Raw genomic sequence first — 13194 nt, 5'->3', positions numbered from 1 at the left:
CTAGGAATGCTCCTTCCTCTGCCTGCCCAGTGCTCAGGTTACAGGTGTGCCCTTCTACAGCCAGCTTCCTTTTGTAAGCACAGGTTCTAAGGACCCACTTGATTCACGAAGCCAGCTCCTAGACCCCAGGCTTGTTAAACTTCTTAAATTGTTAAACTGTCAATTTCTGATTTATCATACTTCTCACACATCTGCTCAACAAAGGTATCTCGAATAAGTGAGAGCCAAGGACTGTCCTCGGCTTTAATAGTTTAACTCTCAGACACTCGTTTGAAATTCTGAAGCCTTCTTTAACAGTTGCTCTGTGTGGCATGTCACCTGGGTTATGATGATTTACAAGATCCATCATTCTAAACATTTAAAGCAATCCAGGGTTCTGACACCCCAAGGAAGTTGATACACAATGCATTTTTAGCATAGGAAAAAAATGGTTGCCCTGCGACATATTGCATTACTTAAATTGCTATTTTTATCCCAGGAACAGAGCATCCTTGGAATCATGTAGGCATTTACAGATGATCCTGTCCAGAATAAACCCGTCAACCCTCATGCCCCCATCAGACACAGGGATAACAAGCTATGAGCCTTACTTGAGCTGCTGGAACTCAGCGTATGCTTCATCAAAAGCTGCAAGGAAACAATCCATATGTCACTCTTGTCCCCAAGTGTTCAATTCTCATCCACTCAGATGTCTACTAAATAACTGATGAAATGAAAACTGACAAGCAATCAAACTAATCAATTGATTTTTCTCAGCTAATTTCCTCTGATTGAAAGTCATGACATTGAGTGGATTATCATGCACCCTTTTCTTTTCAGTACCGATGTGGTTTGTTGACTACAACAAACTTCTCGTACCTTGTCCAGAGAGGTCCAGTGAGCGTTGGTGGTTGTCTTTGCCATCGAAAATCTCAAATGTGTATTTCCCCTTGTCCTTCTCTGTGGGCTCGCAGATCTGCAGCCATGCCATCTCCTCGCTTCCTCCAATCCGCATGTGTTCGCTGGAGGAGATCTTAGCCTCTCTAGGGAGCAACATGAGTATGCTCAGTTCAGCCTCTGGATCTTATGTTCACACCTGTCGGGATACACTAGCAGGTATGTGTGAGAAGGGTCTGCTTGCTCACATCTGGTTGGGGAGGGTCTACTCATTTGCTCATACCAATAGCATTGTAGGTTTTGGAGATTTTTTTTCTGGCTAGTATAAACTTGAGTACATTAATAATTTGGGCCTGAAACCTTTGAAAGTCAAATTATTACAATTTAAAGGACTTCAGAATACGTGATTAAGTATGGCAGTTCCTAAGAGTATTAGGCATGGAGCCTATGACTTGACATGGCAATTCCATCTCTAGGTTCATGTTCAAAAGCTGAAAGCAGGGACCTAGACACAGGAACACTCAACATCCATAGACACTCAACACTCAATATCCAGGCAGCATCATTCACAACGGGCGATGTGGACAGCTACATGGGCCCTGACAGGTGAATGGATAATTGATCTGCAGTTTATCCACATGGTGTTAAGACTCCTGGTCCTTTAAAAAGAAGGGAACTGGCACACGCTACAGCATGCATGAATTCTGAGGACACGATGCTACATTTAAAAAGCTGGTCACATGAAGACAAGCATGTTTCTCTTGAGTGTGCACCAGAGTCACCACACTCAAGAGCAGAGAGTGTAGTGAAGCTAGGGTACAAGGGAAACAGACTTCTGTTTTACAATCAAAGGCTCTGGAGATGGTTCCCCATGGCATGGTTGCTCTGCATCCTTACAATGTGTGAAATAATAAATTTTATGTTATATGTATTCTACCTCCAACTTTTAAGATGTAAGTGAGACTAAAGCACTCAATCCCATCACCGTCCTTTAAGTCCGCAGGATGTCAGATCTACTGTCAAGCCAGCCTGCTTGATGTGGATACATGTTTACAGGCCATACATGTTTCATGTGTATACATCATTTTCAAGTTACTACACTTTAGAGGACTGGTTAGAGGTTTGCTGAGAACTGGCCATGAGCTTATAGTAATTCTATTATCCTTGCTGTCCACTGTGTACACTATAGTTCAATGAAAGAACTTCCCTGGCCCTCTTTACTGTAAAACAGCTCTGACAGATAACACTCATAATATGGGGACACAGAGCATGTCAATCCAGGATAGAAAAATAACTCATACTATGAAAGGAAGGTGAGCAGATGGGAGGGAGGAAGCCAGGCAGGCTCTGTGGAAGTCTCAGCCAGGCAGGGATAAAAGGAAGTAATATCAAGGCACTAGGCATGCCCAGCAGATCACAGAACACCCCTGGCCAGAAGATGCATAGGACTTGGTGCCCTTGGGAAGGCAGAACCCAGAGGCCAAAGCTGTAGAGTAGGCTCACAGCTTTTCAGCCTGAATGTTTTGTCCACAATCTGATGAGTTCATCCTAGCCAACTGGCTCTTTGCCTGAGGGTGCCACACACCAATACTAGATAGACCTCCAATGAGCTCAGAGAAATCTCTATTGCTAAAACAATAGAAGGGTCATGTCAATACTCACAACTGCCTATCTCTACCTAAAAGCAATAATGAGACTTTATATAGTTTTATGGTTCTGTGAAAAAGAAAATTCTTTCAATAAAAAATGTACTGCACAATCAGACTCCCTGCCACCCTCCATGAGCTGACTCTCCAAGAGAGGGTTAGACAGTGTCTCACAGCTTACATAGACCCGTACAAGCACACAGTAGGGAGTTACAACCAGGCTGCTGATGACTCCTCCAGAGGCAGAAGGAGGTAAGGCAGTGGGTTAAACGCAAGCTGACTCATCAATAAGGCCTCCTAACACCTCAGCTAGCTCCGTAGTGACTCCATGTTGTTTGAGGGTTGTAGCATAGAACCTCGTTGTCAGAGAGAGACAGCATCCACCACACCTAGAGATTTACAATCTGCTTCAAGTGCTGTGTGACTCACTGGCCACCATCCCTAAGTCTGTAATAACTCCTGCAGCCTGTTCAGTCTTGCCCTACCACATGCTACCCATGTGGGCCTTAAATCTGGAGATGTCATTTTCTCCGTCTCTGTAACTCAAATACACTGTAAGCATAGAGAGCTTTGTCACAGGTCAGAGCAGCTGGTAGCCCTCACCAGAGTGGAAGTCCACCCATAAGCCCACATCCCCATTGGAAGCCGTTACTTCTCTCATCCTGTCTAAAGATCCTAAAGGTGAGGTGTAGGCAACAGAGGGTATCTCATTCTTGAGGTAGTTGGAGCCTACTGAGATTCAGGGAAGCCATTAGCCCAATGTGACCACTGCAGGAAAGTTCTCCCAAACTAAGGGAATGTACCCACCCTGAGATCAAAGAACGCTAGCTTTGTTCCTCCTATAATGACAGCAAGAAATCCCTTGAATGGCTGGGATTCCTCTCAGTCTAGAGTAGTCCATTCTCCAGCCGTTGAGCTTTGCCATGTCTGCCTGATACATTAATTCCACTCTCCAGCAAGAAAACAGGGTCCTTTTCTGAAGAACATTTTGGCTGCAGCCCGTCACTCATTTCTCATTTGTGAGCATGGATTCCCAGTCTTTTATTTAAAGTGGCATTTTTCTGCATCCCTTGATATATGACTTGGCATTGCTTGAAAGCAAGGAACAAATGTCCGTGCCTGAGTCTGAATTCTGTGAAATTCTCATGGACATCTATGGACTAAATGTCACCCTGTTGGGGATGTGGGGATAACCTCAGTGGAGGAAGAAGCAATGTCATGGGTGGATCCGAGAACTCGAGGCAATACAGGCTCCTGTGACTCCTTGAGGAGTCCTGATCTACTATATCTGATGTGACACAGCTCCAAGCACATGGGCGAGACAACCCAAAGGACCAGAAGTCATAGCTACTTCCCCTGTCTTCATGGATAGCTCCCCTTGGGGGTATGGACCCTACAGGCTCATGGATAGGCAAGTCAGATTCAGCTAAACAACACAGGTTGCACCTCAATTTGCTCTTGAATATGTAAACATACCTAATTGACTGAAAAGCTTGTGTAATAAACAATAAAGTTAGATCTGCACTTTATGCTGGTGCTGGTCTCCAAAGTCTGAATCCTGGGCATCGCTGTAGGCTATCCCCTGCTTCCCAGTCCATGTTCCCACATCATCCACTGATGCAGGTTTCCCTATACCCTCTGGTGTTATTTTAACTATTGGGCTTATTTGGGTTCTTGTCCTCTTACTTGTGTCTAGTGAAAAAGCCACTAGTTGGAAGGTTGGAGCTTAGATGCTAAACACTGGTTCCCTTGTTCTCTTCTGGCTACCAAGAGGAGGCTTTGAGCATTGTCACCATCAGTGAGCACATCGTGAGAAAGCTAACACCTTCTGGCATTTCCTTTTCTTTCTCCTTAGCCAAAACCCTCCCCAACTGCCCCATGGCCCACCCAGCCAAAGCTTGGCACAATGATCGAGAACAAGGTCATGGCCCACAGTTCGCCGAGAGCACCACATCCAGCCCTGGGATCCTGCAGTCACCTATGGTCACGTGCTCTGATACTCACTTGTGATACCAGCTGACCTTCATTTCCTCTGTGAAGTACTTCATGAAGCACTGAAGCCGGATGCCCTCTGGAGTGCAGAGAACCTTCAGGGGTGAGGCAGAGGCTCCTGCAGATAACAAGATGCTATCTCAGATCTCAGAGAAGTGGGACTGGCCCACGTGTGGCCTGATGGTAAGGTACATCCATTCATGGCATCAGTGCATCCCTCCTCAAGCTGGTGATCATCCCTGTCAGAGCCACGGTGGCTCCCACCTCATTCCTGTGTCACATGCTTTCATGAAACACATACTTGCCCTGACAGAGTATTTTAAATGACCCTGTGCTTAAGATCAAAAAACAATTTTTTTAAAAAAATCTACTCCTGGCCCTTAGCAGTTTGGCTTACACAGACAGTCTTGGTGACAATGACTGAAAACTTCTAGACAAATTGACCCAAATCTGAAGGGGTGGGAGGAGTCACAAAGTAGGGAGGAGTCAGAGTCAGTGAAAGCTGAAAGATGTGATTGGAATCCTCTGTTCTCAAGACATCTGCACCTCACTTCTCTCCTCCTGCAATGTCACAGAGATGCAGGGGGGGGGTCTAATCACACGGAGACTTCTGTGCTTGCTCTCCGTCCCTACCTCAGTCCCCATGGAAGATTCCTGTGCGTGCTTTGTATGAGGAGTGAGCTGAGAGTTTCAGGAGCACCATTTGAGGGCAGTCTGCTACATTGCCTGCTCTTTACATGTGACCAGCTCTGTCATCCCCAAGTGACCAGTTCTCATGGCAGGCACATTATGACCTAGGTAATGCAAAGTAACTCCCCGGAGTGTAAGAGCAAAGCCACTCTCCAAATGGCTTGGTTTGCCTTCCAAGCAGAATGCACATCCATGGGGTCAGTACATGACTCACTGAAAGCCAAATGTAGTCCAGCCCATTCACCAAACAGAAGCAAAAGGTCTGCCTCACAGGGCCATTAGAAAGCGTTAGAGGTAAGTGTACAGTGGTTTCCATGGGAATTCTAAGAAAGCCCAAGCCCCTGCAACTGAGGTGATGAGGATGTGGGTTCTGGTAAGTCTCGACTCAGATGGTTGGACATCCACTGGCCTATGCATGCTTTGGTCACTTGATCAGAAAACGTAACTTGGGTATTCTCTAGTTGATATGTCTAACCCTTTGACATTATAACAACGTTCACATCTACGAAATTCACACTGGAGAGTCTCACAACTGGCTGACGGGATGGAAAAGTCCAAACAGTCTCATAGGGTCACAGGTGAGTTTATGATTTTGTGTTGAGCCACATTCATAGTTATTCTTGACTTTGTGCAGTCTCATGTGGCCAGTGGATCATAGATTGGGCATGCTTACAAATCTAGAAAGTCTAGAGCAATAACATTACTAGTGGTTAACATGGAAGCTACTGTTGGTTCATTTACAAGCACCATTTTTGCTTTCCCAGTTTCTATACAAGAGCAAGTGGTCTATAAAGTTGGAGTTGTAAATATCTACTATTCCCATTCAGTGTTTGAATAAAGACTAATAGCAATTTTGGACAAAAAAAAAAAAATTGCCCAGGTTGAGCAAGGGCAAATCGGCAGTGGTGGCTGGTGGCCAAGAGCAGCGGGAGCTCCAGGACTCACATTTTAACACTCTGAAGGAGTATCATGGCGTGGGCAGGTAACCAGTCATTCATTGTCATCTTCCCAAGACCAGGCATGGGACACACTCTGGCCATTAATGTATTCTGAAAAGTGACTGCACACCCCAGGAAACAGAGACGCTTCAGCCAACAAGACTTGAAAACCCAGGGGCTTTTACTCACCACACACACGACTCATTGCCAAGACCATGTCCTCGTACACTGGAAGGGAGAAGGGAAATGTAACGTCATGGGTTACAACTTTAACAGAAAGCAGCATTTTCCATGTCTAATTAAATTGACACAGGAAATGGTGATATTCATTTGAAAAATGAAACATTAAAATGGCAATATTTGTCCATAAAAGGCTTATGTGCACCATAAATCCTTCTAACCTATTCGCTTTTTAAACGTGGGACAAGAACATTTTGTTCAACATAAATCCAACTGTACATTGAATCAAATAACTTCATAAGAGCTTCAGTCATCTTAACTACATCCATAAGGAATCAAACCTGGCTTCTGATGGGGGCGGGAAATGACATTTCATCTAAGCCCAGAGTGATACTGTGCGTTTCTCTAACGCTCCTAATACAGACAAAGTACAATCTGTTTTTCTTAGACAACATCACTACAGAGCCAAAATGCACCCGGCTCAGAGTGTGCATGAGTGAACAGGTATAGCACCTGCCATTCATGGACAGAATGGAGTTCTGCCACCTCAGAGGCCACAACTATAGCACCCACAGAGCCCATATCACACAGGCAGATATGCTCAGCAGATATGCCCAGCAGATATGCCCAGCAGATATGCTCAGCAGATATGTCCAGCAGATATGCTCAGCAAATATGCTCAGCAGATATGCCCAGCAGATATGCTCAGCAGATATGCTCAGCAGATATGCTCAGCAGATATGCCCAGCAGATATGTACACAGCTAAGGGTACTCATGAGCATTCCTCTACCGTGCCCCTCATTCCATGGACAGAATAGATTTTACTATAAGACAAAGAAGGACCATTTTACCTTTGCCAGATACTTCCAGAACAGATACATCTTGACCTCTGTCATCTTTCAAGGTTGCTTTGTATTCACCATGGTCCTTCTTAGACAACTATGAAAAAAAACACATCCCACATTTATGCAGAATCAAGTACCACAATACAAGATGTTGATTCAGACATTTTCCTCACAAAACATGGGAAATTGGTGCTTGAATTGAAACAAGTTTACAAGTTGTGGAGAGCGCAGCTTTGCTTCTGTGGCTGCATAGTACCTTTGGTATGAGCAGCTCACAGACCCCCTTCTCCAGGTCTGGCGGTGTCTCGGTTTCATAAAGGACATCATCCTTGAGCCATTTGAAGACAGTTTCCCTCTTGGTGTTTGCAACCTGCAAAACAGAAATCCTAAGTGAATCATGATGGCTCAGAAGAAAAAAAAATAATCCTTCAAAATTAGTGAACCTCAGACCTAAAGAAGGCACCAGCATTTACCCCTTAACTGCTCATGGAAGACCTGTCACTTTTAATAACCGTAAAAGCATTTCTCAGTTGCTTCTGAAAACAGTGTGCCCTCACAGCTGCCACCAAGAGGACCCATGAAGTCAGAAGGTGTGAAAATCTGGTGTTTAATGGGAAGTGTCACTAATGGGGCCTGAGCAAAGTGCTTTGATCTGTGGATCCAAAACTCTGTGGGTCACTGAGAGACCACTCTTGGAAAGTGGGGTATTCGTGGGCATGAACACAGAGAAGTGAGCCGTGGAGGGGGAGCTTCACCATGTGGGGATTCGTCTCAGCTGACCCTCTGGCTTCAGAGGCTAAGCTTTGCAAGGTTCTGATAGAGTGTAACCACACTCACACGCATGTTGCCGATATGCTGTCTCAAGAAGACATTCTGCTCTGTGTGACAGATGTTGGACATGAGATGGCATTGGATTCCAGAAGGCTCGGGTGTCTGTATCCCCATCCACACAGACCCCATACAAGTAATGCCAGCAACGGAACATTACAAATGATGATGTCATGGGACTGGCTCTATAAACCAGTAACGCCATGTGCTTGAAACTTCCATAGCAGCTATATGTGATATTGTCACCAGTGACAATGGGAAATAATCACATACCCATACTGTAGGTACTTTTGCCTGAGTTAGTCTCCAGAATTGAAAGCCAGCCTAGCACAGAGAAGCCATTCACAGTGTCTAAGGAGTAGATGGAGACTATGCACCAGCCACTCTGGAAGCATGTCTGCCCATCTTCAGCACAGAACATGAGTGAACACACATCATAGGGTGGTAGCTTCCTGGTCTTTCTGGGTCTCCCTGCTGTGCCAGCCTCTGCCATCCTTCCCTGCCTCTAGGTTCACGCTGTTCATCAAGGTAGAAGGTGCTACTGTGTGTGTGGAATCAAAGCCTTTCCGATACCATTCAGTCTCTTCTCCAAATAGCCTCAATCTACCTGTGTGTGGGTAGAGGGGTCTCCCATGCACAGCCACCATGTGTTTTCTCTGACCCCGTGACACATCTCTGCCTGTGATTCATCTCTGACATTCAAGTGTCTGATATGTACACAAGTGAGCAAAAAGACTTAGAAACAAGCTAATTCCTCAGACATCGCATGCACACCACCCCCATCCCCAAGGGGCGCTGTTCTTCCTTCACACTGCTCTGTGTGACAAACTCCCAATACACCCTCTTCTTATGATTACAGTTTCTGTTAAACACTTTTGTTTTCAAATGCTTTTCTGTAAAGGTAAAAGTCTCTTGTCTCTCCTAACATATAGTACTTCCTATACATTTTTGTTACATAAATCAAGAAGTATCACTTGTCACAGTATCACTGAATGAAATAATACTCAGAAAGATGTTTTGCAGCATGTATCGAAAACCAAATGCATGAGATTGCAGAATACTCAAGGTTCAAGAGTAATGACTTTCATTTTCCTGATATCTGTGTCTCCCAGTCTATACATCTCTGTGGTCAGGGAACTTAAGGTAGTTTCAAACATTTATGGTCAGTTACACAGAACTAGAGCCCCAAGAAGTAGACCTTAGAAGTAGATTTTTGTTCCCTGTTCTTGGGATACAGGAAGATCAGTATGTCCTTCTGTTATGGTCAGAACCAAAGCGGCCATCACCCTCCTCATTCCCGGGCCTAACCTCTGACCTCTTAGTGATCTGAGCTTTATAATGCCAAGACCTAGAAATAGGCACAGTAGAAGCCCATACCTTTCCATGCATGGCAGTCATTTCAGAAAACTGGTGTTTTCCCAGTGTACACTACCTATGTAAACAGCTTGTTGTTCAGTAACGGGCTGGCCTCTTGCTTCCAAATGTCAACACTTCAGACTCCGCCACAACACCCAGCCCCTCTTACTCACTGACTCCACCTCTCTCAATAGAGTTCTATGGTTTCTCTCTTACTGTGCAAAATGCACATGACATATTGTCTTCTGACTGTGGTTAAGGATGCCAGTCAGTTCTGGCTTGTCACCGCACTCCCCTGTACCCATTTCTCATCCTGACCCATGGAACTCACCTTGCTGAAATGGCCTGCTTATTTTCTTCTAGCCTACTTGGGCTTTAAGTAATTTGTAAGTAGCTTAAGGACAAAAGTAAATAAATAAGTAAATAAATCAATAAATCAATAAGCCAATGCACCACCATCATTTATCCTTGGCTCTTTCTCGGTGACTTGCTTAAAACACAACTTAGAAAACAAGCTTCTTTAGTTACTGAGTTATTAACATAAAACTTATAGACCTGCTCCCCAAATGTGCCTTTTAGTCCCTGATGGTGTCCTGTGAAAGTCATGGCGGGTGTACTTCCCCATGACACACCTTCTCAGAGACTGGCTGCTAAGGTTCTAAGTCGATACTGCAGTGAACCTGCCTCCTTGGAGTCTCCTTTGGAGATCAGGACACTAACACTCTATGAAGGAACCTAATATCTAAGCCCCACAGGGCTCCCTAGACCCTGACGTCTCTGTCTATTCCTTCCTACACCTAGATCAGCACTTCACTCCTCAGAGCAGCTGCTCACTAACCAGCCTCTCTGTGAGGAACAAGAAGAGCCTGCCGGATCTCTTACCTTACAGACAAGCCGAACCTCACACTCTTCAGTAACATCCCAGTGCAAATACTCAGCAAAATGAGGGCCTGTGGGAAAGGAGGAGGTTCTAAAATAAGAAGTTACATTACAGATAAATAGATATTATATACACATATGCATGTATATTTAAATATATGCTAAATTTTGATGCATAAACATAGTTGACTGGAGGAACCTGCTGGACCCTATAAAGCTAAGGTACTTCTCATAGTCCTGAAGTTGACCTGCCTTCAAGCTAAATCTTTCTTGAGCCTCCTCTTCCTAGTGGAAACACACAGCTCCCTCCACCACCCTTGCTGGTGCATGGGGTCTATCGCTCTTTAGATATTTACACTATCCAGCTCACCACATTCTCTTTCCCGGGCAGCACGTCTGACTGAGCCCTGAGCAGGGTAGTGATAAAATCTTTGAACTAAGGGAATTAGTGAAGACAAGATGTAGACAGAGCAGTGTGACCTCGCAACTTTGTAAATACTGTTATTTCCCATCAGAGATGGAGTCATGTATGGTTTTCAAAAATATCAATCATTTCTATCTAAATAAGCATGGAGCAAGCCAGAGCCTAATAAATCCATTTTCTCATTCAACACAAAAATCTAAAGCAGTTTGGAGACCTAGGTACTGATTTTTTTCACATTAATAAATTTTATAAGGCTAGAATTCAATTGGTATCTTGTTTAAAAGCTTGTGGAAGTGCTCAGTCAGGGGTACCTAGAAGGAACTGGCAGGAGGGAAGGGAAGACAGAAAGTGATGTGATTCTATCCCAATTCAAAATATATTTTTTTTAAACCTGTGAGGAAAGCAAGACAGAATAAAGAGTACTCTGGACACTGTGATGGAGGTAGTCAGAAAAGTCCATCTGACTTGTCAAATGCTAGGCTAAAGTAGGCAGAGAATTTGGCTAACCTGAGCTCCTACAGCTTTTGTGTGAGGTTGTTAACATAGGGCAGGCAGAGAGAAATGTGGAAAGAAGAGTGTTGGGAAGGATTGTCAACCTGCAGGGAACAGGGGCTAGTCACTGATTGGTGAAGAGGCTGGTTAGAGAGAGCCTCATCAGAGAATACAAAAATCAAGGGATATCTAGGGTCAGCTAAGATACACCTAGAGGACTAAAGATAGAGACATCTAATTTTCATAGCAAAAAATAACTCAATATTTGATCATTCTAAGTATGTTCAGAATCAGCTGTGAGATGCAGGGCCTGCTCAAGATGCATTACAAAGTCTGTACCCTGTCCTGCTGTGTGTGTGTGAGCCTCCACTTACCTTGTTTCCGTAGAAATTCCTTCCTTTGAAATTCTGCCTCTTCTAGGACAGCCCTGAATGCTATTCAAGAAAAAAAGAGAGAGAGATGAAATACATCTATCTCTCTCTATTCAAAGGTGTTTCCTTTCAGTTATGTTCTGTGGGCATTTGAGAATGTTCCCAGTGGCATACCGTCTCCAATGAGCACCAGAGAAGACTGATTCTTGGCTTTTCCATCTTGAATCTGCACAGTGTAGGTCCCTTCATTTTCAATAGTAAACCGATCCATGACCATCTCAATCATGCCTGTTGATCTGTCACATTTAATTCTGTGTGTCTGGAACCCATAAAAGACAAAGAGACTGACATGATGAGACTGAGTGTTCACTTTGCACTTGCACCTCACAGTGACTGGAATGAGAATGGCCACCAGTATCCCCATTTGTTTGAATGCTTTGTTACCAGGGAGTGAAACTGTTTGGGAAGGATTAGGAGGAGGTGTGGCCTTGTTGAAGCAAGTGTTTCAAAAGCCCACACCAAAGTTGTTCTCTCTCCTTCTCCCTCCCCATGCCCCCTCTCTCTGTTGCCTGTGGTTCAGGATGTAAAGCTCTCAGCTACTGCCCCAGTGCCATTCCTGTCTGTTTCTTGCCTTGATGATCATGGACTGACCTTCTAAAACTGTAAATAAGCCCCCAAGTCAATGCTTTCTTTTATAAGAGTTGCCTTGGTCATGGTGTCTCTTCATAGCAACAAAAGACTGAAAGATATACCAGATATTACATCTGAAGGACTCAGATAGAAAGGTTATCAACAAGCCCTCCAGGTGAACAAAGGATCAAAACCACACTACTGTCCACTGAGAAGGGAAAAGGGGCAGGCAATTTCTCAGGGCTTAACTATGAATTTCAGTCTCTAAAGCTGTAAACAGTTGTATGTGGCTAAAACCCATCCCACCCTGTCCATCCTTTAAACATACAAAACAATTAACTCAGAAAGAAATCCAAATATTCTTTCAAATATGTCAGTCATATATTCTGTACTTGCATAATATCACTGAGTTTTTTCAAAGGGAATTAGAAGAGGAGATAGATATATCTATGTTCTTGAAAAAGGCCAAAATAAAGGGGCACAAGTCTGCAGATAAGTTTAGAGGTAGAACCTTCTAGAGCAGGTTAATGACAGGAATTATGAGAAAACACTGTGTCCTCATCCTGAAATGAGTCATCACCATATCAGAATAGAAGAACAAGAACCCAGTGAGTAGTCTCTGCCATGATCTTTTTAGTTTCAAATGATGACACTTAAATATAAAAAGCAACTTTCAAAGTTGTTCAACCAATGGTCAGTATCTGTAACATCACCATCAGTTTACTGCAAGTTCCTAGAACTGTGGGAACCTACTCTGACTAGTTAAGAAACCACAGGTATGTGTCTTGCCAACCAGAAGCTTAAAGACATAGTAGGCCCTTCCGCTTCTTCTGCCCCACAATGTCTGAGAAGGCTTTAGAAACTAATTAGACATCTTGCTGTGGCAAGATGGAGTTCTGTGATTTTTATGAGCCCCATAAATACAGGGTCTTATGTGACTGCTACAAAATAGCATCAGTCTTCAAATGTGAAAGTCACCTGTAGGCTGCTAATTAAAGAAGTGAAATGACTCACTCCTACTCCAAAAGATTGGCTCTGGTCGCTCT

General features: G+C 44.0%; 1 protein-coding gene across 2 annotated transcripts in view; it reads right to left on the bottom strand.

The window, feature by feature from the left end:
* Positions 1 to 13194, bottom strand: part of Myom2 (myomesin 2) — a 69686-nt gene that overhangs the window by 3834 nt on the left and 52658 nt on the right. For both annotated transcript variants that reach the window (XM_028766343.1, XM_028766344.1), the window contains exons 26-34: positions 11693 to 11837; positions 11522 to 11581; positions 10235 to 10302; positions 7425 to 7538; positions 7175 to 7262; positions 6332 to 6370; positions 4527 to 4632; positions 859 to 1022; positions 591 to 627 (exon numbers count right to left, since the gene is read on the bottom strand). In XM_028766343.1, coding sequence (XP_028622176.1) covers positions 591 to 627; positions 859 to 1022; positions 4527 to 4632; positions 6332 to 6370; positions 7175 to 7262; positions 7425 to 7538; positions 10235 to 10302; positions 11522 to 11581; positions 11693 to 11837 — 821 coding nt within the window. The remainder of the gene's footprint in view (positions 1 to 590; positions 628 to 858; positions 1023 to 4526; positions 4633 to 6331; positions 6371 to 7174; positions 7263 to 7424; positions 7539 to 10234; positions 10303 to 11521; positions 11582 to 11692; positions 11838 to 13194) is intronic.

This window comes from Grammomys surdaster, unplaced genomic scaffold (genome assembly GCF_004785775.1).
Source record: "Grammomys surdaster isolate TR1022 unplaced genomic scaffold, NIH_TR_1.0 167, whole genome shotgun sequence".
NCBI classification, from domain to species: Eukaryota; Metazoa; Chordata; class Mammalia; order Rodentia; family Muridae; genus Grammomys; species Grammomys surdaster.
The sequence above is the reverse complement of the archived record's forward strand: the minus strand, read 5'-3'. Positions and strand labels throughout refer to the sequence as shown.